This window comes from Euprymna scolopes, chromosome 2, assembly GCF_053919585.1.
Source record: "Euprymna scolopes isolate OS-2025 chromosome 2, ASM5391958v1, whole genome shotgun sequence".
Classification (NCBI taxonomy): domain Eukaryota; kingdom Metazoa; phylum Mollusca; class Cephalopoda; order Sepiida; family Sepiolidae; genus Euprymna; species Euprymna scolopes.
This window is the reverse complement of record NC_136483.1, coordinates 163620028-163642527: the sequence shown is the minus strand read 5'-3', so window position 1 is coordinate 163642527 and position 22500 is coordinate 163620028. Positions and strand designations below refer to the sequence as shown.

Below are 22500 nucleotides of genomic sequence, written 5' to 3'. Positions count from 1 at the left end.
TATATATATATATATATATATAGGTTATGAGGGGTTTTTGAAGCATGAAAAACGATGTTACTTTTTGTATCTATTTTTTTTTATTGTTATTTTTTATATTTCAAGCGGACCTCTGCTCTTGGTCACAAAAAAGTATCGAAATGAAAAAGAAAAAAAACCGTTGAAAGGACTGGAAATTTGTAGTGTGGACAGCGTTCATTCCTAGCAATCATGTTCGAAAAAGTTCACGTGAATTATTTTAGCCATTTGTGGAAGAAGATTGTGTTTTTAATATTTTTTTAAAGTTGCAACGTAAAAGCGTTTAATTCAAACGGCAAAAATGAGACGCAATTGATTTCAATATGTATAATGGAATTGAAATGAAATTGTTAAACGGTAAAAATAATGTAATTAATAGTTATGAATAATAATAATAATAATAATAATAATAATAATAATAATAATAATAATAAAACTACTGAAGAGGGCAGAGACAATTTCGGCTTTTTTAATGGTGAGTGAAGTCCGTCTCCCACTCAATAAAGATGGCACACAGGATAGGGACGAACATAAATAAATAAATAAATGAATAATAATAATAATAATAATAATAATAATAATAATAATAATAATAATAATAATAATAATAAAATTATTATTAGTTAATAATTAAATGAGGACACAAATAGTCTCGGTCCTGAAGGAAAATTGTCTCAGTCCCGAAGGAATTCTCATACATTCGAGGATAATATCAGAGCAGGTACTTAAATGTATGTGCATTTGGCTCGAAAGTCACTCTGTGTGTATTGATAATAGTGACAATATTTATAAAATATTATTATTATTAATAATAATAATAATAATAATAATAATAATAATAATGATAATAGTATAAATAATAATATTTATATTTAAACCATAAACCAATAGTAGCTTTTACATAAAAACATATGCATAAGGGTACATATATACACATGTATGCACAATTAACACCCATATATACGCATACATACCAATACACAGTCATATTCAACGACCATACGTATATAATATATGAACCCCCATACATATAATGCATATATAAATAATCATATGCACAAACACACACGCATATATACCCATACACATATATATGCATACAATGACATGTACAGATCCAAGCATGCACATGTGCACCCATACGCATACATGCATGCATGCACACATACCCATATGCGCACATGTACACACATACCATATACACATATAAGCACATACACAGAAATATATATATATATATATATATATATATATACATACAAACTATACAAATACACATACACATAAATACATATATATATATATACGCATACATACATATACAAATATATAAGCATAAAAAAAATACAAGCACAAAGATAATACAGGAATGTACATACATATATATATACACACATATATATGTATATAAACAATATACAACCATATATATATATACAAATATATGCATACACATCCCCATATAAACATATACATATATATAGGCGTGTATGCACATACTTATATAATCAAACACAAATATCAATTAATAATTAAAGATATGTATAAAATAAAGTGAGTGAATAAGTAGGGATATGAAGGTTACGATGTAAATGTATATATATATATATATATATATATATATATATATATATATATATATATATATATACATATATATATATATACAGGGTGAACAGAAAGTCCTTGGACCAATTCAAAAGTGGTTTATTAATAGAAAATTACAAAAATATAAATTAAACATGAATGAAAATTATAAGTTAGGAAACCAAGAATAAATTCAAATTATTTATTTTCAATGTGATGTTCCTTCCTTTCGATTAGACGTTCAATTCTCTGCCTGAAGTTACCAACCGAGGCACGCCGCGTTTCCTGAGGTATTTTGGCCCATTCACTCAGAAGAGATGTCTTCAAAGCATCAACACTTGGATGAGCAACAGAACAGACCTTTGCCTCCAACAAAGACCACACCGAAAAATCCATTGGATTCAAATCAGGCGATGCAGGAGGCCACATCTCCTTACTCCAGAATCTTGGAAAATGACGTTGGCACCAGTCTTGAGTTTTTCTGGAGGTGTGGGATGGTGCTCCATTTTGTTGGAAGGTGAAAGGCTGATCTTGGAAGTGTTTCTTCATCTCTTCAAATGCTGGAACCAAAATATCGTTAATGTAGCGATCTGTGTTGATTTTTACCCTCTGCTCCACGAAAATCAGAGGCGACTTCCAAGATTTGGAGACTGCAGCCCACACCATGAGGGAAGATGGCTTTTGTCGCGGGAAAACTATTCTCACGGAGTCATCAATGTCTGCTGAAGATTTTGTGTAAACTCTGTCGTTCTGATCGTTAACAGTCGCTTCAATTGTGAAAAGTTTTTCATCAGAAAAAACGATCTCTCGCTCTGCCGTGCCAGCCTTCAGTTCTCCAAGAAGAATCTTTGCTCTTTCAAGTCCCTTGTGCTTTTGGGCAGGTGTGAGGTACTGTCTCTTTCTCATCTTGTAGGGGGACAACTGGAGATCGTTTTTTACGATGGTTCTCATCGAGGTCACGCTCACATTCATGTCTTTAGCCATTTGTCTTGCAGATCTCTTCGGGTTCCTCCTTACCCTCTCTCGGACAGCTTTAATAACCTTTCTTGTTCGAGCAGTGCGAGGTCTTCCACTCCTAGGACGGTCTTCAGATGTACAAAGTTCCTTAAATCTGTTCATAACATAGTACACGGTGAATTTAGCCACTTTCAAGAGCTTAATAATCTCTGAGTTTGTCCTTCCCGCGCAATGAAGCTGAATTATGGCCTCTCGTTTGCTCATTTTTCTGAAAGTTTAAACAAAATTATTTTAATATCTTTGTTGAAAATAATTAGATCAATAGTTAGACTAAATACTTACTTTATTCGAAAAGAGAAAAAGTGATTTTAACAATATTTAATTTGAAAACTAAAAATTGTCCAAGGACTTTCTGTTCACCCTGTATATATATATATATATATATATATATATATATATATATATATATATATATATATATATATATATATATATATAGGAAAATGGTGTATTATACATATGAAAATGGTGCAGATAGCAGGTTAGGTATAACGAAAATAATAATAATAATAATAATAATAATAATAATAATAATAATAATAATAATAATAATTATAATGAAGATAAATAAAGTAATAATAAGAATAACAAGAGAATAATGCATATGTTAGCTATAAAACGAAAAGATGTAATATACATATTGAAATTAATATAGAACAGGAATATGTTAATACATACGTATAAGTATATATGTATGAGTAGGTGATTATGCTACTTAATTATTTTTTGTAAGTATTTGTAGAATTTAAGTTGGCCAAGGTCTGTGTTAAGATTTGTCTTATGAGTGTTTAGTCGGATGATCCATTGTATTTCTTTTTGTTTTCGCATTTTTGTTGATGGGAAATTATATATATATATATATATATATATATATATATATATATATATATATATATACACTATAATATAAAAGTCACTGTGTGTGTGTGTGTGTGAGTTCCTTCCTCAAAGGTTCCGAAATGGCTGAACCTATCTTTTTCAAATTTCACACAAGGTAATTTATATGAATGGCAGTGTTCTTAGATATATTTTGTACAGATATTCATCAGATAAGTATCGTAAATCGAAAAGAATCCGATCTTAAAAATAATTTTTCTTACAAAGGAATGTTTTACGTTACACCGATGTAACCATGGCCAGTTTAACGTAAATTATTCCCATGCAAACTTCTTTTTTTTATCTATAAGAGAAGAAAGACTATTTTAAGATCGTCAAGCCATAATATAAGCTGACGTGATATTGTAAACAAACACAGACGAATTTGATGAATGACATTATCATTATTATTTTTTTTGGTGAATAAGTCCACGGGGCAAATTATTCCCCGTAATATATAATATTCAATAGAGGATGATCTGCATAAATTGTAATATTATTTTTAAGCCTACTGTACGACCAGGCAATGCCGGACATCCAGCTAGTATATATATATATATATATATATATATATATATATATATATATATATATATATATATAATTTCGTTGTTCAATTTTAAATTTTGAAAAAACAACATATAGAGACATATATTCGATTTAAGAATATATATATATATATATATATATATATATATATATATATATATATATATTAGCAGGGAGACCCGACGTTGCCTGGGATTGAATGATGATCAACGAATGTTTCACACTTCTATATTTTTATTGTCATCGAAACAGTTGAAATCAGCCATTTTAAAAATCAAATTGATTGATTGCCGGAAAGAAGGTTTACATCTCCCCTCTTGCAGTGACATAGTCCAAAATGTATTGCAGTCTACCTTGCATTGTAGAGAATTTATAAAATTTGATTTTATAAAATTATTTTATATATATATATATATATATATATATATATATATATATATATATATATATATATATATATAATATATATAACGGATGGCATTTAAGTTTAAAATGCAAAAGTCAAGTATCATGGTTCAACCGTGCTCTAAAGAAAAGCATTCATTTCGAATGCGCCCCTGTTATATCAAAGAACCTACTGTTGATTTTATATGCATGTCCTTTCTGCTTATGCCGTGATAATTGCTTGAATTAAAGTTTAAAATGAAATAGTCAAGTATCATAGTTCAATTGTACTTTAAACAAAAGCATTCATTTCTAATGCGCCCCTGTTATATCAAAGAACCTACTGTTGATTTTATATGCCGGGCCTTTCTGCTTGTGTGGTAATAAAACTTCTTGAATCCAATTGTTATGTTAGGCTGTATAAGGTGTTAACTTTGATCAAAATCGCCCGTTCCTTCTTCACTACATTATTTCGATTATCGATAATTATTGAACACATTCCGATACAAAATCTAAGAACACTGCCAGATACGTAAAGTACATTGGTGTGAAATTTCATAAAAATTGGCCCAGCCGTTGAGGAGTCTATAAGAAACTCTGTCGCACGCACGCACACACACACACACACACACACACACACACACACACACACACACACACACACATACATAGATTTATTTTATAATAGTGTATCAAGTCATCCCATAAGTTCTGTCCAATTTTTACCTTTGTTTATAAATTTAACGAAAATTTAAAAATATTGTGTACATTGTGTAACATTTTACATTTTTATGTTTAGATGCATTTTAACTAATTACATTTTTTTACAGAACGATAAAATTTAAATTTGCTTGATTACAACCCTACTAACATGGAAGTGTCTAAGAATCATTTGAGGCATATAATGCTTTATGAGTTCAAGAAAGGAAACTTAAAATCCGAAGCGGCTAGAAATATTATGGAAACGAATGTGTGAATTAAAAAAACTTATAGAAGATGGTTTGCGAGAGTCAAAAGTGGAGATTTCACACTTGAAGATGAAGATCGAGCCGGACGTCCAGTTGAATTTGATGATAGGTTTCTCGAAGCAGCTCTTGAAGTAAATCCTGCTTTATCAGTTAGGAAATTGGCAAGTAAACTGAGTTCGAACCATACAACTGTTCAACGTCATCTTCAACAACTTAGAAAAATACCTAAACTTAGAAAATAGGTGCTTCATGAATTGTCTGAAAACAATCTCAAATCCTGAGTCGACATCTGCCCTTCTCTCCATTTTCGTCAACTTGCTTCACCTTTTTTGGATGGACGTGTGACTGGTGACGAAAAATTGACCTTTTATCGAAATGTTAAGTGTCGTAAACAATGGCTTGGTAAAGGGGAAATACCTCAGTCACAACTGAAAAGAGAACTTCATGGGAATAAGGTTTTTCTTTCAATATGGTGGGGTTGTCAAGGAATAATCCACTTTGAATTGTTACCACCTAATGCAACAATTATTGCTCACATATACTATCAGAAATTAAAGCGTTTGAACCAAGCTTCAGGGGGAAAAAGATCTGCTCTAGTGAATCGAAAAGGGATAATGTGTCATCAGGACAATACACGACCGTACATAGCAAGAATCACCTCACAAAAGATAGAAGAACTTGGCTGGAAGAAAATTCCTCCATGTTCTCCTGACCTTGCTCCTTCAGACTACCATTTGTTTCGTAACTTACAAAATTATTTGGAAGGAACAGCTTTTCTAACGCAGAAAGATGTTGAAACTGATATTTGTGATTTCTTCGAATCAAAGCCAAAAGGATATTACAATGATGGAATTAATAAGCTTGTTAATAGATCGAAGGAGTCATAGATAACCAGGGAAAGTAAATTGATGATTAAGTCTTTAATAAAATGTAACATTTGGTCACTTTTCTTTATTCATAAATTCGGCCAGAACTTATGGGATGACCTAAAATAAAATTTACAATTAAATTTACCAAAATGATCCAAGATGGTAAAACTAAAGTATATTATAAATATTAAAGAATTAATATTTATAAAGTTATCTCAGCCAGATGTAAAAGCTCGATAAAACCAAGTAGGAGATAGAGCTTAAAGTTAATAGTTAATAAAACATGTTAAAAAACACTTTGAAAAAGAGTTAAAAAACATATTTAATCTGAAAAGGAAACACTTAATAAGTGGATAGTCCTTACTCCGCGGAGTTTCGAAGAAATACTTTCCTTCTCATCAGAAGGTAGGAATTAGCAAAATGCGGGATCGGATTTTGCATGCAAAAGTATTTGATGAAACTGCAAGTATTTCTTTTAAACTCCGCGGATTAAGGACTATCCATTTATCTAGTGTTTCCTTTTCAAATTAAATATGTTTTTAACTCATTTCAAAGTGTTTTTTAACATATTTTATTAACTGTTTGCTCATATATATATATATATATATATATATATATATATATATATATATATATGTGTATATATATATATATATATATAGCCAGTAGAGTTTAGTTTCCTAGAAGGACATCCAATGAAACAACATATGTCTACCAAAGAGTGCTCAATGAGTGAACATAGCAGGTATATTAAATTTATTTATACAAACATCAATGGCAAATGAGTGAACATATATATATATATATATATATATATATATATAATCTTTATTTATTTATTTATTTACTTTTAGTAAAAAATACTATTATCCTTGGAAGTCTTGGAGCTCTACTCACAGTTATAGCAGCTTCTACCATCGTCGTGTACCTCGTCAGGTAATTTTTTCCTATTTCTAACCAATGTAATCCTTGAGGCAAAGCATTTAATGTTAGGTTTGTTTTATTTGTTAATTGTTATGATGGGAGTAATGGTTTGGACGGGAGTAATCGTTTGCACCTAGTGTAAAGCATTGCCCGTCATAATTATGTAGTGCTCTGTCGCAAACCATTTATGTAATATGATATATAAAATGCAATTTCTCTTACATTTCCGGTGTTCTCGATTGATGGTTTATGGAAAAGATCCCGGAGTAGTGTTTGTTGACCTATAGCAATGCCAGAAATGGATAAATTTTAAGAAGAAAGTCTGCATATGAAGTAATTTCTTGGAGTAAATTTTACTTGATTTAACCTCAACTTTTACATAGTAATCCAGTATGCATAATCGTGTTCTATTATATATTTCGAGGTAAAAACCTCTTTATCAAATTATAGGTGTTTTAAATCTTTTAAACTTTGTGTAGTCGAAAACGCTGTAAAATTGTTTGCTATTGCAGTACAATTAATATATTGATTACTTTAGTGCTTATAACCAATATACGATATTTTCTTGCCCGGCACATATTTAGGTATATAAAGTGTTATTTGATTTTCTTGAATTATTCAATGTTATACTTATTTTATCTGATATATAATATATAATTATTCTTTCAGGCGTCGTATATTCGAAGAAGAACTGGCTAAGATGTTATGGAAAGTTGATTATAACGAAATTCGTTTGTCTACAGTTAATAAAAAGTCTGACAGTCAGGTGAGTTATCACTCGCAGACGTTCATCTTTTACAAACTGTATATATCTAGCGTTGCTCGGCAGTTTTTTATTTTTATTTTCAGCTGAGGAATATTTTAGGATGTATTTTGTGTGATTAAAATGCACTAGAAAAAAAACTTACTTTGTTTTAAAGCATATCAGCCCTTTTCTGGTTATTTAATACCAAATCCAGTAAATTTGGTAAAAGTTTTAGGCTTCTAGTTCTTTATATCTTCAAATATTTATTCATGGTGTTAGGCTTGGTTGTTTTATAGAGGAATGTTATTGGTTTTGTATTTGCAGAATGTGCAAAAGGAAAGGGAAAAACAATAATATCAATGTTTGGTACTTTTTAGAAACTCATCTTGTAGCACTAGTTATAAAGTTATATAGTTATGTCTCGGAAGTAGAGTGAAAAGCACATCTTATTTTCCTTTTATTAATATTTTTTTTCCTTGTACACATGTTTGTGAATTATTCCATGGATTTCTGCCTTTGGATTATTATGGATCATCTTCTTCCAATTACGGGATTTCCTTGGATTTTACTTGTACAAATGGAAATTCAATTAACTTTCTTGAAGTTTTACATTTGGATTTTACCGTCACTGGATTTTTTATCTTCCACCAGGCTATCCATTCATGTGTAATCACCTTTTTCTTTACCATATTCCCTCTGCTTAACTTATTTCGTTTTCAAGTAAGATCTTTGACTTATTTGTTGTTTCATCAAATACTTCTGCATGCAAAATCCGATCCCGCATTTTGCTAATTCCTACCCTCTGATGAGAAGGAGAGTATTTCTTCGAAAATCCGCGAATTAAGGACTATCCATTTATCTAGTGTTTCCTTTTCAGATTAAATATGTTTTTAACTCATTTCAAAGTGTTTTTTAACATATTTTATTAACTGTGTTCTGATATATATATATGTTCCGAAATTTTTTTTTCGAGTGAAAAAAATTTTTTCCCGTAATCGCGAACGTTTTCGACCTCCATTGGTCATCATCAGGCGAGTAGTAAAAAATAGAAAATAAAAAATGAAATTGAAAAATGAAAATAGCGAGATGAAATGAAAAGACGATTAAAAGACGATTAAAATCGCTTAAAATCACTAAATTACTCAAAAGCACTTCAGCGTGCCCTCCGTTTCGTTTTGAGTCTGGTTAATCGTTGGTTTATTAATGTGGATTAACAATGCCTCAAAGATTGGGGGCGCACCTCGCAATATGAGACGGTCAAATGGCCGTGTTTTGTATTAATATGTCTCTAAATTCAGTTTTAGGAGCGTGGTGTGCTATGAGGTGCTGATAGATTGAACTATTCGAGGAAGACAAGTGACATGTCAAACGACGGGAGATGCTGGTTCGAGTCATGCCAATGTACGAATTATTTTTTGAGACACATTCTCCTATGGGACATTTTGGGATGGATATATATATATATATATATATATATATATATATATATATATATATATATATGATGAAAATAATGGAAATAGTATTCTGACAAAATAGAGAAAATAAAAAAGGAACAAACCGTATTATGTGTTCACCAATGTTTCGTCTTTATTTCGAGACTTCCTCTGGGTGAATGAGATTAAGAGATTATTTGGGTTTCTTAATCTCATTCACCCAGAGGAAGTCTCGAAATAAAGACGAAACGTTGGTGAACACATAATACGGTTTGTTCCTTTTTTATTTTCTCTCTCTCTCTCTCTCTCTCTCTCTCTCTCTCTCTCTCTATATATATATATATATATATATATATATATATATATATATATATATATACATTATAAATAATGATTACTAATAAAAATTTAATAATTATTGAATAGAACATTTCTGGCAGAATATATCTAAATTAATGGAATTCGTTAATACGAATATGTGGGTTTTAGTGATTTTATTTCTAAATTTCAAATGGCGTAATGTAAGCAAATAATAATGTATTTGCAGCTACTCTTCCAATTTTCGGATTTTTTAATCACGTCCAAACGCATGTTATTTCCTTTTGGTGGATTGATTGTTGCTATTCCTTCTGATGAGTTAAGGGCAAAATAGATTCACTGATTGATATATTCTATATTCACTTATATGATTAACTGATTAATTTTGTGCTGTGAAACAGATACTGTCACGAATTGTAAGTGTCAAATTAAAGGAATAAATTGTAAGATGGTCAACATAATGAAATTTCGAATATAGACTTTTGTCATTTATTCATTATATGCTCTGTAATTACATTGAGCTTTTTAAGGGTTGGTACATATAAAAAGGAAATATAAGTGAATATGGAATATTTCCACATAATATATCTATATCTATCTATCTATCTATATATATATATATATATATATATTTATATATATACATATTTAAATGAAAATTTATATATTTATATTTTATGTATATTTAAATTTATATTTATATATATATTTAAATTTATATTTATATATATATATTTATATTTATATGTATATATTATATATATATTTAAATTTATATTTGTATATATATTTATACATATATATTTATATATATTTTATATTTTTTATATATATACTAGCGGGCGAGAGGGAAAACCCAGCGTTGCCCAGGTGTTTGGAGGTGTGTGTGGTTTTGGGTAAATAAAAACATCCGGGTATTTGTGTCGGGGATGAGTGGGGGGGGGGTTAAAATAAAAAAAATTGGTAGGTAAGTAAGAAGGATCGACCCCGAACCCTTGAGGTAATGTTCGTAATCGAAGTGTGACGTTAACAAGTGGGCCACCACGAAACACTAAACTAATCACGTTTGAATTTATTTAAGAATTTAGGATTAGCAGGTGCCCGTTTTTAATTACTTAATGAGGTCAACTTTGACTTCGGGGTAGTATTTTATTTACTGCGGGAATGCTTTTTAAATATTTTTATATATATTTATATATATATTTACATATATTTATACATCTGTCTATTTATTTTATATATATATATATATATATATATATATATATATATATATATATATATACATATATAATTTAAGATTTTTTGCTGTAAGCCATCTAACACTAATTAAGTGTTTAGAAATATCTCAGTTTTCGTTAGATATTAATTTCAATTTAAATGATAATTGAAAATAGGCTTATAGGACTAATAACCCTAAGTCCGGCGGTGGTTATCAGTCGAATTAGGATGAACTTCTTTTTTAATATTTTAATCCTGAAATTAGCGATCACGTCGAACAAAAGCGATCATTATTATTGATTGACGAAATTAGCTAAAACAAATTGACGAAATTAGCTAAAACAAATTTTGATATAGCAAAACTTCCAAACAGTTTAAAAACTTTAAAACTCTGCAGGTAGATAGAAAATTAAATCTTCTGTGTTTCTCTTTACGTTGTTTGTTGCATATATATTTTTTTTATTTTAGTTTACTATAGTGCACTTTTGCCTATATACTAATGTAAGTGTTCCAATGTTGACCCAACGGGTCAGCGGTCGTCTAGTAACTTAATAAAGGTGTAAGAATGAATTGTTATCTTCTATGCCATGTACGAAGCAGGTGTTTGTTTCCCATGATAATTCTATCCTGATTCGGTTTATCTATTTGTACCAATGAAATGATGTTATCAGCCATGCAGATAAAGTTTGACGGATTTGGATCTGCGATTTCCGTTAGCCTTATGTAAAAACATGTCCTTAATTCATACTGAAGAATGGACATCTTAAAAGAGGGACAAATTAAAAGTTAGTGTTAGATAACGTTTAGGTTATTAAACTAAACAAGCATAAACCCTACTACAATGTCTCCATAAAAATTACGGTTTTCTTATTATTAGTAGTTTAGATATGGAGATGCGATTCAAACGAATGCTAAAGCGCAAATGGTTCTGATTGATTACCATCTTTCTTTCTCCGGTTCGTTTCGATACACTTGTTTTTTTTTTTTTTTGCTACTTCCTAAAGCTGTAACGTAGTCGTTTATATGCAAGGATCCAAAACGTTGTAGACTCTGTCGCAAGGAAAGGAATTCAACTTGTTGTAGGTTTTTACAAAATCCCTTTATTCCTCCTTCTTCAGCCACCCGTGACTTCTCGTTTCGGCTGTGACGTCACCACGTATCCATAATGCAATCCCCGGTCTGTGCGCACGTTCTTTTTATAATCTTTTTTTTATTATTATTTGTCGTGACGTCACCTCGCAAATCGCTCGGTCATTTGCATACACCTGCCATAGGCGCGTCCGCACTCAATTACAAATTTAGCAAGTTTTAACATGAAAGTGTTGACTCAAAGAATTGTCAACCAATGGAAATCTTTCCAAGCTGCAGAAAGTAACACAGACATGTGGAAGTAATAAGTCAGTGCCAACTTAGCAATTCCTATAAGACCTGGTCAAGAAAATCAGTCTAATCTATCGCAAACACCAGAAAAACAACGCGCATCCTCCTGAAACAGCACACAAGTTTTATTTCTAAAATATGGCATAACGCTTCGCCCCCCCCACACACACACGCACGCACACACACACACACACACACACACACACACACACACACACACACACACACACACACACTAGAAAGCTCAATCCAAGGCATGTTTCTCACTGTGATAGTTTCTTAATTATTTATCATATTAAGGTGGACTCGGAACTGAGACCAGAAAATAGCAACTTTAAAACCTATACAGTGTTGTTGAAAATGAACAAAATTACAGAGAAAAGTAGTGACGTAAGCAGAGCTTACTTGTCAATCGGATCTCGGTAGGGAATCCCATTCGTCCGGGAGTACTTGGCTCTCGATTAATATAGTATTTGGGAGACTCCATTAATGAGTAGATAACTGTCCCATAAGATATGTAATATATAATATTAAGTTGTTATATTTCTATAACAAAAATGTAAAACTAGCCGAAATATAACTTTAAATTATAAACTTGATACTTCCATATGATTATCATTTGTGTAGAAATATTAAAATTAGTGACATTTTTTTTAAACAAAAAAAAAAAAAAAAAAAACTCTTAAATGATATTGTCTTAATACTAGATTTGGTTTATATTATATGTAACCGTGAATAGTGCAGTACACGAAACCATTCTATTGTAATGTTGTGGGGTTGTATATATATTTATGAGTTTCCATTATCGTTTAGTGTATGAAAGTGTATATACGTGTGTATATACGTATGACTGTCTGTGACTGAAAGTTCGTTGCGTGCGTATGTACATTTAAATACAGTTCACGATGAATAATAACATACATAAATACCTTTACAGGACGAATAACATTTATTTAAAGCTACATCATCTGCCCAATCGAACAAAAAAACATATCTGATCCATATTAGGTAATATCTGGATGAAAAAGCTGCAATGAAAATTTTCCCCAGGAACGACAGAGCCTCGAGTTTAATTTTCAGCAGCTTTTTTATTCCAATATGTTTTTTCTCCCTGTTGGAAAGTTGTGCGCTGAATCTGACTCTTACCATTTTTGAAATCCTCTACCCGGAGCCATCACGATCTGTCGACCGTTTCCCCTCAACTCTCTCTCTCTCTCTCTCTCTCTCTCTCTTTCTCTCTGCCGAATCCAACTAACTCTTTTCTCTTACTAATTTCCACATATCTTAAACAGACCATCTCCCCGTCTAACTGACGTCATTAGTATACGTCACTAGGATAATCGGCTGATGTTTTTCTATGACATTATTTCTAAGTTGTCAACTAAATTGTTATGGTAACATTTTTATGTTGACATTCATAAATTAATGTAAATACATATTTATTCTAAATATTTAATTTATTCTGAAATATATTTTATAATTGATTTATAAGTTTTAGGCTTGAATAATCATAATAATCGTCAACCAGCACACCTTTCGACGTTGCCTGATCAATATCCAATACTATTTCTTCATAGATTTCATATCACTAATTAACAAGAAAAAAATTCTTATAACCTATTACATTAAACTAAATGTGATTTGTCTAAAAAATGTCAATAAATTTGCAAAGAAAAAAGGCAAAGGGAGCTGACTAAACATACAAATCAGCCAGGTTTGTAGCTAGACGGTACAAAATGAGAGCAATCTACAAGTCAATCTTCCTACCAAGATGAAACGGTTTTGAAGCCAATAGTTTCATGAGTTCTTTATATATATATATATACACACACACACACACACACTTAAAAAAAAAGCATTGAAAATTTTATATCTATATCATTAATTGCTAGATGAAAGATGTTTTTAAATTGCAACAAAATGTACATTACATAAAATAAATCCAAGGTAATTTTTTGATTTAATTTAAATTAAATTTTTATACCTTACTTTGTAAAATTTATAAAAGTGCACTTTGGAAATAAATAAATTTCAAATTGAATCTTGTACCTTTATTTTTAAAGCCTATAGAAAAAAAAACATTTTGTTTAACAATTTTCATGCCTGGGATGAAATGCTTTTCTAACTTGTATCTTATCTTTTTAAGATTATATTTTAAAACTCTCCTTCTCTCTATTTCAGTTTGTATTTCTCCTCACACCACAACTCATTTTTGCAACCCCCTCTTTGTATTATTACAGATCTGAATATTTTCTCTGTTTAAGTTTGTATTTTTCCTCACACCACACCTCATTTTTGCAACCTCCTCTTTGTATTATTATAGGTCTGAATATTCTCTCTGCTTCAGTTTGTATTTCTCCTCACACCACAACCCATTTATGAAACCCCCTCTTTGTAATACAGGGCTGAATAATGAGAAAATCTGATTTTTTTTACCAAAAACTTAAAAATAACTTTTTTAGATTAAATTTTTTAAAACTTCTTTCAGAATAGAAAATCTTTAAAATTTAATAAGGAACATATTTCATATCGGTTTCATTAACAAATATTCAGTACATAATGAGAAAAATAGAGATGAAAATTTCAAAAGGAATGTATAGCTGGTTACGGTCAATAGTAGTTTCACCAGCGAAAGTCTTTGTTATTGTTATTCTAATATTATTATTATTTAAAACATTTTGTGTCCTGCTCTTTCGCGCGAGGACTTATATATATATATATATATATATATATATATATATTCAATTTTTCTTTACATAAGCATTAATTTGTTGCTACACAGTCATGAGCATGTTTCGGTCTTCTAGTGTTTAGCAACTAGAGACCTCTTCAGGCAACTGCTTATTTACGAAAGCGGAATTCTCAATGAAAACCGAAAATCAACTTTTAGCAACAGAAGGCTTTTTTTTAAACGGGTCATGGGGGCGACGCTTCAGCTATGTGGAGAACAGGGTTGATTGGGTGTGAATTTGTTAGTTTATTTATTTTCTGATTTGTTTATTCACTTATTTACCGCGTCTTTATTCAGTCATTTTATGCTGGTGTCAGGAGATAGGGTTTGTAAGTTGGGGCATTGAGTTGTAAAGCACAAGCTATGTAGATGTTATCCTAAACAAGTAGTAGGTTGGCTTGTCTGTTGCCCGCGTGCATAAGATCCATGAGTACTACTATTTACAGATAATTAATATAACTCCCAGTAAAGTTATATCAGTGCTAATTATTAGCAAATAACTAGGAGGAATTCCTAATCACCCTTTTAGCTGAATAATCATTATCGCTGCCAAAAATTGCATTTAACCATCATAAGTTTAATAATGCCATATATTCTGAGTTTTGCAATTATTATCATTATGAAAAGTTTTAATAACATATTTACAAGTACACCAACTAATAAACCAATATTTAATAAACAGATGGCGCGTGCATGTTCATGGTGGCATATGAACGCATAGCTAAAGGAAAAAGGCACATGTACCTAGAAATAAACTCATTTTGGCCTTCGGGCCGGGATCAAAATGTAGTATTGTTATCTTTTTTGTTTTTACACGTCAATAAAAAAATTTTTTTAAATTGAGAATTAAGTAGGACGTCCCCCAGTATGAAAGGGTAAATGCCGTATTATGGTGAAAGAAGATACTAGCTGAGAGTGACAAGGATGACACACGACCCACACAATCCCCCCTTTTGAGTTGCCCATGTGGCTAAATTTTTTGTTCATTGTTGATTTTCAATGTATTTTTAACATGAATAAAGGATTTAATATCTCAAAGTGTAGTATCTGTTCTTCAGATGCTGCACTTAAGATAATTTGTACCAGTCAATGGAGGGGAAACCCTCTTTACTGGAACAATTATTATTTTTGGTAACCAGAGTGCCCCTTTTTGCCTACTTTTAGGGGTGCTGGTCTTTATCCCACATTAAAAATGGCCTTGTGCCTAATTTGCTTTGGTGGGGAAGCAAATGATTACAATAAACCATAAAAATACATAAAATTTTCTTTATAAAAAATAGCGGACATTGTTGAGAATACTTTGATGATCATTTCCTTGAGGTGCTCCATAACCTCTCCATGTTATCTCAAGGCGAATTTCTAGATTTCCTCTCTGATCATTTCCTTTTAATTCTAAAGAATTTGAAAATGATTTCAGAAAACCGTTTCCTGTACTTCTCTCCAAATGAAAAAAAAGTCGGAGGGGCTTAAATCTGGTGACCTTTGGGCCAACTCACATTTCCCTTAAATAGATTATGTATTCTCCCTCAACATTCCCTGATCATTGACGGAGCACATTAATATGGAAGAGAAGCTGTTATAGGAATTGATGAAGAGTATAAAAGATGATACCTCTTGCATTACTCTGCCATCAGTAAGCAGTTTCATGGCAGTGTATACGAAAGAAACTCTGTTCTGTGAGAAATAGGCTGTAACGAATGGAAGAAATAAATCCCCGACTAGATTTTGAGATCAATTCTGAATTCTATCAAAGCAGTGTTCTGAGCGACACCTTCCCAGACGTGGCAGCAATACTAGATCTTAGTAATCATATCTTTTTCACATGGGAGTCACCATTTATCAAGGCCCGAAGTCCACTCGAGGATAAGACTTAATGAATGTCATGTGGTCGGTGAGACAACACTGTGATGATGGATAGTGGTGGAGATTGGATAGAATTTGATTATTTAAGAGGACGGCTTGATAAGAACTTGTTTACATTGGACTTGAAAACGACCATTTTGTAGTCAGTTGTAAATCAGCCCTGCGGTACAGGGTTTCATAGGCGTGCAATTCTATGAAAGAAACTTTATTCATAGAATTTGCGTTTAGTTTTAGACAGACATAGAGAGTAGAGAAAATTGTTGACAGTGGTTGTAGTTAGACGAGTGGTTGTTGTGAATATTTTGCAGGCGGGGGGGGGCATAGATTGAAACTCAGTTGAGCACTTACCATGAAAATAACGATAAAGCAGGTGAAGACTTACAACGTCCCTTCTATAAGAAAGACATTAAGTTTCAAAGCTGGTTTTGAACCCTGTCAAGGAAGAAAAGGGTGCTCCATGAAGCTCCTCTCTAGATGTGGTAGAGGAGAATTAGGTGTGGGTCTTACTAAGCTATGACGTGTGAATGAGAGAGTCAGTGCTATGGGCATAACTTATCTATTAGGTCTCAGAAGAGCTTCTCCAACCATTCAGAGGTTGTATACAGAGTATAACAATAAAATTGTCACCCTAAAGAAAACAACACTACAGCATTATTTTTAAAGTTTTATTTGAAATTATTAATTCAGGTAACTTGATTATGTACTAGAGCTGGCATCTATTTAATGTAGCTGCCTTCAGTCTCAATCACTGCTTTGATACGGGTCCAGAACTGGGAGCCTTTTCCACAAACGCCGGTGGGAGCTTGGCAAATACTCAGTGGTTGGCAGTGATAAGGCTGGTTTCGATGTTGTGGGATGTCCATGTTGATGATGTTCTCGATGTAAAATCAAACGAAGTAGTCCAGTGGGTCCAAGTCGGGTAAGAAAGAGGCCAGTGATAGAAGGGTATAAAGTCGTAGCCCTACTTCTGAAGCCAGGCCTGTGACTCTCTGGATTTGTGGACCGGCGCCGAGTCCTGCTGCCACACACAGGGTCTGTCAGTGACCACTTGATTGCACCAGAGGATCACCACATTCTTCAGCACATCCAGGTATACTTTGGCGTTAACTTTCAAGCCGACTTCAAAGATGTGAGGTGACATGAAGTGGCCCTCACTTGAAACCACACCAAAGACCATAGCCGTGGGGCGTTGGATGCATTGAGCTGTGCCCTTCAAGCATTGAACCGTTCATATTTGCATTTTGAGAGTGCTGGTAATGGTCCTTTTGTCATAACTTTGATTGGTAGAGAGCATGAGTTGTACAGCGGTGCATCTCCAACCATGCTCGTTGAACAATGTGTCATTTTCAGACATGATATAAGTCTCCTATTGCTCTTGAGATTTTTACACAACTGGCTAACTAGTAGATAGTCTGGAACAAAAAATAAATAAATAAAAAGAAAACCGGTTTTCATCAAACGGAAATGGAATGATGTCGTCTTATCTAGGGCGACAATTTTATCGTTCCACCCTGTACGTAATCTGAACAGGCACAATATGCGAGAGGAGGTTTAGCCATCAGCGATCTGAGCGGTAACTTAACGTCTCATAAATAGACCAGGCATTTTTTTTTCAACATTCAATGTTTATTGATAGAGATTTTTATAAGAATTGATGAAGAGAATGAAAATGATAGAGACTAGCATACCGACTGAAAAAAACTCCCAACTACATATTGACAAGGTTTCTACAAAAACGTAAGAGAACTTAATGCACATGCATGTACGAGTGACGGTTTGAAAGGAAGGTTTCCTATTTTTTGTTATTCCACCCAAATGGATCAGAGGGGATTGCAAATTGCATTCTTATGATGACTGAGTACATGCATTCATGACCTGAAGGTTTCATCACCCTGTTGCAGATATTGACGCTGTAAGACTCTTCGAAAACGACCCCTGTCAGAGATGCGTCACTGAATTCCCCGATGCAGAAAAGTCTATGATCACATTAAAAGGATCACATTAAAAGATAAGTTTATGATCACGTTAAACGAAAAATTCAGTGATCACATTAAAAAGTCTATGATTACATTTAAGGAAAAATTCTAGGATCGCATAGAACGAAAAATCTTTTATCATATTAAATGAAAAATTTTATGATTACATTAAACGAAAACGTCTATGATCACATTAAGAAAAAGTCTTTGATCACATTAAACGTAAATGTCTTGTGATCATACTAAATTCTTGAGTGGAAATGTTGCCAGTTTATTTATTTTTATGTCTTAATCTTGTTTATTCACAGGTTAGTTTCAAGACCCAATCGATGGACAGGGACGGATCGATTGTAAGTATGTCCAACTCACAGCCGCACAAGTTCACTATGGGTTATTACCGCGGCATTGTAGTGGCCATCAAGCGCGTTTGTAAGAGCCACGTGGCCCTCAGCAGATCTGACCACTTGGAATTTAAGCAGGTAATTGATGTTTGTTTAAACTATTTGTCCAGTGACTAGCAGATGCCATTAAAAATAATGAAATCGGGTATCGGTCTTTAATTTCTGTCTTAATCCAATTATTTCTCAATTTCTTTTGGTTTTAAATAGGAACTTAATATGTGGGGAAAAAGTACTAACAGAATGTAAGAAAACTAAGTAGAGGATCAGTAATTTTTTTATATAGTCTTTCATAGAAACTGTATAATTATTTGGTGCAGTGATCAGGATAGTACATGTTTCTCCCAAAGAATGCAAACTGTAACTCCCTTTGTAACATGATTAGACTAACCAATAATGTGTGGGCTTCCACTATGGGATATATTGCATAATAACGCGGACACACTAGTTTTCGTTAGATCACCGAACATAAACAACATCACACACTGAACACGCGAGGGATGGTTATAGCTTCCAAGCCACCTTTGATCGTTGTAAGCCACATCCTCAGTTGACCACCACTCTTCTGGCACCATCCTGATAGCAATTGGTGCTTTTGCCTTGTTAATCAGGTCGCGTTGTGGGCAACAAAGTGCGTGCCCGAGCCATTCGAGCCTCCTGATAAGAAATTTACATCATGCGTCAATTATGGCGTTAGTAATGTGGTCGGAGATACAAATCCCAAGAATGCACTGAAAACGCCAGTGATTGAAGACTTTGGATATCAACTACTCTTAGTGGTCAGGTTTCGCACCCAGAGAGAAGGATTTTGTGAATAAGGGCCTGGTAGATGCAGCATTTGGTCGTTATCTGGATTTCTTTTCGTAACCAAAGACGATTATGAAGTCGACAGGAAGCAGAGTGAACTCTGTTGATACTAATTAAGATTTCATCTTTCCCCTGCCTTGTGGCCGTGAAGATGGTACCAAGATATTTAAAGTCATCAACCTTTTTTGATTACTTCCTCCAGCTAGTCATTACCAGATAAGTGACCATTTGAGGATATCAGGCGTGGTATGTTAGAGGGCGTCGACACCTCCCTGCCAGAATTTCAAAAGCCTAACATTATGATCTCCCTTTATTGGGATATAAAAGCAACTGGGGACCCTGGTTGTGAATTTGATATTCCTTAGAAACTTACTCCTTCGAAGGAAGTCGTTTTCAACTTACCTTGCTGCTTTTTATTTTCTAATAAGATCATAGTAAACTCTAAATGTAATATATAAGATGGTGTATAGTGTGTAAGTATAAAATCTGGTTTTATCAGTGGGGTGTTAGGCCAACCCCTATATTTTATTAGTATGTAACAAAAAACATTTTACCAAATAAAAAAAAAGCAAAAGTCTTTTTATAAAAACAAGGAAAGAATTTATTCAATTATCGACAGAGGTGGCAGAAAGTTGGACAGATGTTCCAGCGTTCAGTGTTGCAATATTTTTTATCGATAATGGGGGTATTTATTTAAATGCTGCCCACATCAGCATTATTTGGCACAAGGCCTGGAAAGTGGGATACCCGCAGGCTCCCCTAAAGGAGGGGCACTCCTGCAATTTTAAAAATTGTCTGAGTAACCCCGTCATCATTCCCCGGTCGGGGTGCCTCAGGCAGCAAGCAATAAACTTGCCCCACCGGAAAGCCCGGTGGCAAGGCCTGGGAGGGTGGACCTCCTAGGTATTACCCAGGCGGTGTACCTCAGTCCAACAGGTAATGGGGTATTTATTTAAATGCTGCCCACATCAGCATTATTTGGCACAAGGCCTGGAAAGTGGGATACCCGCAGTCTCCCCTAAAGGAGGGGCACTCCTGCAATTTTAAAAATTGCCTGAGTAACCCCGTCGGCATACCCCGGTCGGGGCGCCTCAGGCAGCAAGCAATAAACTTGCCCCACCGGAAAGCCCGGTGGCAAGGCCTGGGAGGGTGGACCTCCTAGGTATTACCCAGGCGGTGTACCTCAGTCCAACAGGTGCTGGGCCGGTTCCCGGCCCCTCACCTGTTGGGCTGAGTGTCAAGTGACGAATCCTTGACTTGTACTACCCTGTCTCCATGCAGCCGAAGCCGCTAGGAGACACATCCCATCATCCCAAGAGATTAATGGAGTATGATCCCGCACAATCGGGAGATTCTATTTATAAACGATGCTGCTAGGAACTGACGAATAAAATTAATTCTCGTTCTGCTACCAACCAATCAGAAACCAGAATTGCTTTATAAAAATAAAAACCTTTTCTGTAGCAACTTCGCATATGTTTTCTTCGTGTCAACACGAGAAGAATCTTTTGCTCTGTGGCTTCTAACTCAAGAACTGTCTACTGAGAACCAGTCACCTCCAGGACTTATGTAGAACACCTAACCATCGGAAACTCTTCTCTCTACTGAGAAGCACTCACCTCCAGGACTTGTATAGAACATCTAACCATCGGAAACTGTTCTGAAACTAAACATGGCTTACAACTCTGGAATAGGGAACTATTCCTAGGGAAAGGGTTGAACTGGCTTTCTCCGAAGGAGAAAGTTTCATACAAATATCAAATTCAGAAGCAGTCCCGAGGTGCTTGTACATTAGATGACAATGCTAGCTTTTTGCAGTTCCTACAGGCAAGTGTCAACATCCTCCTTCATACAACACTTGATATTCCTAAATGGTTACCTATCTGGTACTGACTAGGTTCAATGCTGCTTTAAAGAGCAAACCCGTAGAACTAAACATATTAACCTTTCAAATATATACATACAGAGATTTAACTACCCGAATAAAAAATTACAACCATCGAAAATAAGTTTATATATGTATATAAATATATATGTATGTATGTATGTATGTATGTATATATATTTAAATACCTTTACTACGATAATCACCTCACACATCACTGTATAGGGAAAATATAACTATTAATACACCACGTTTATTTAAATCTTATTAATGGACCCATATATCCATTAAAAATAACTACTTACCCGACCACAAGGACACACATCTTATATATAAACAAACAAATAAGTAAATAAATAAGGAACCTGAAAAGCCAAAAACAAATGAAAGAATGGAAAATTGTTAAAAATAAAAAAGTAAATTAATATATATAAAATAAATAATAAATAAATAAATAAATAAATAAAAACCAAAAATAAAAACACTTATCAATGGGAAGTCGCCAGCAGTAAAGAAAGGACAACTATAAAAACAATCTAGCATATAGG

At 33.2% G+C, this 22500-nt stretch overlaps 1 protein-coding gene across 1 annotated transcript in view; it reads left to right on the top strand.

The window, feature by feature from the left end:
* The window catches only part of LOC145298400 (atrial natriuretic peptide receptor 1-like), a 186640-nt gene that overhangs the window by 93992 nt on the left and 70148 nt on the right, over positions 1 to 22500 (top strand). Inside the window, exons 10-12 of the mRNA XM_080144315.1 lie at positions 7123 to 7204; positions 7862 to 7958; positions 19171 to 19341. Coding sequence (XP_080000441.1) covers positions 7123 to 7204; positions 7862 to 7958; positions 19171 to 19341 — 350 coding nt within the window. The remainder of the gene's footprint in view (positions 1 to 7122; positions 7205 to 7861; positions 7959 to 19170; positions 19342 to 22500) is intronic.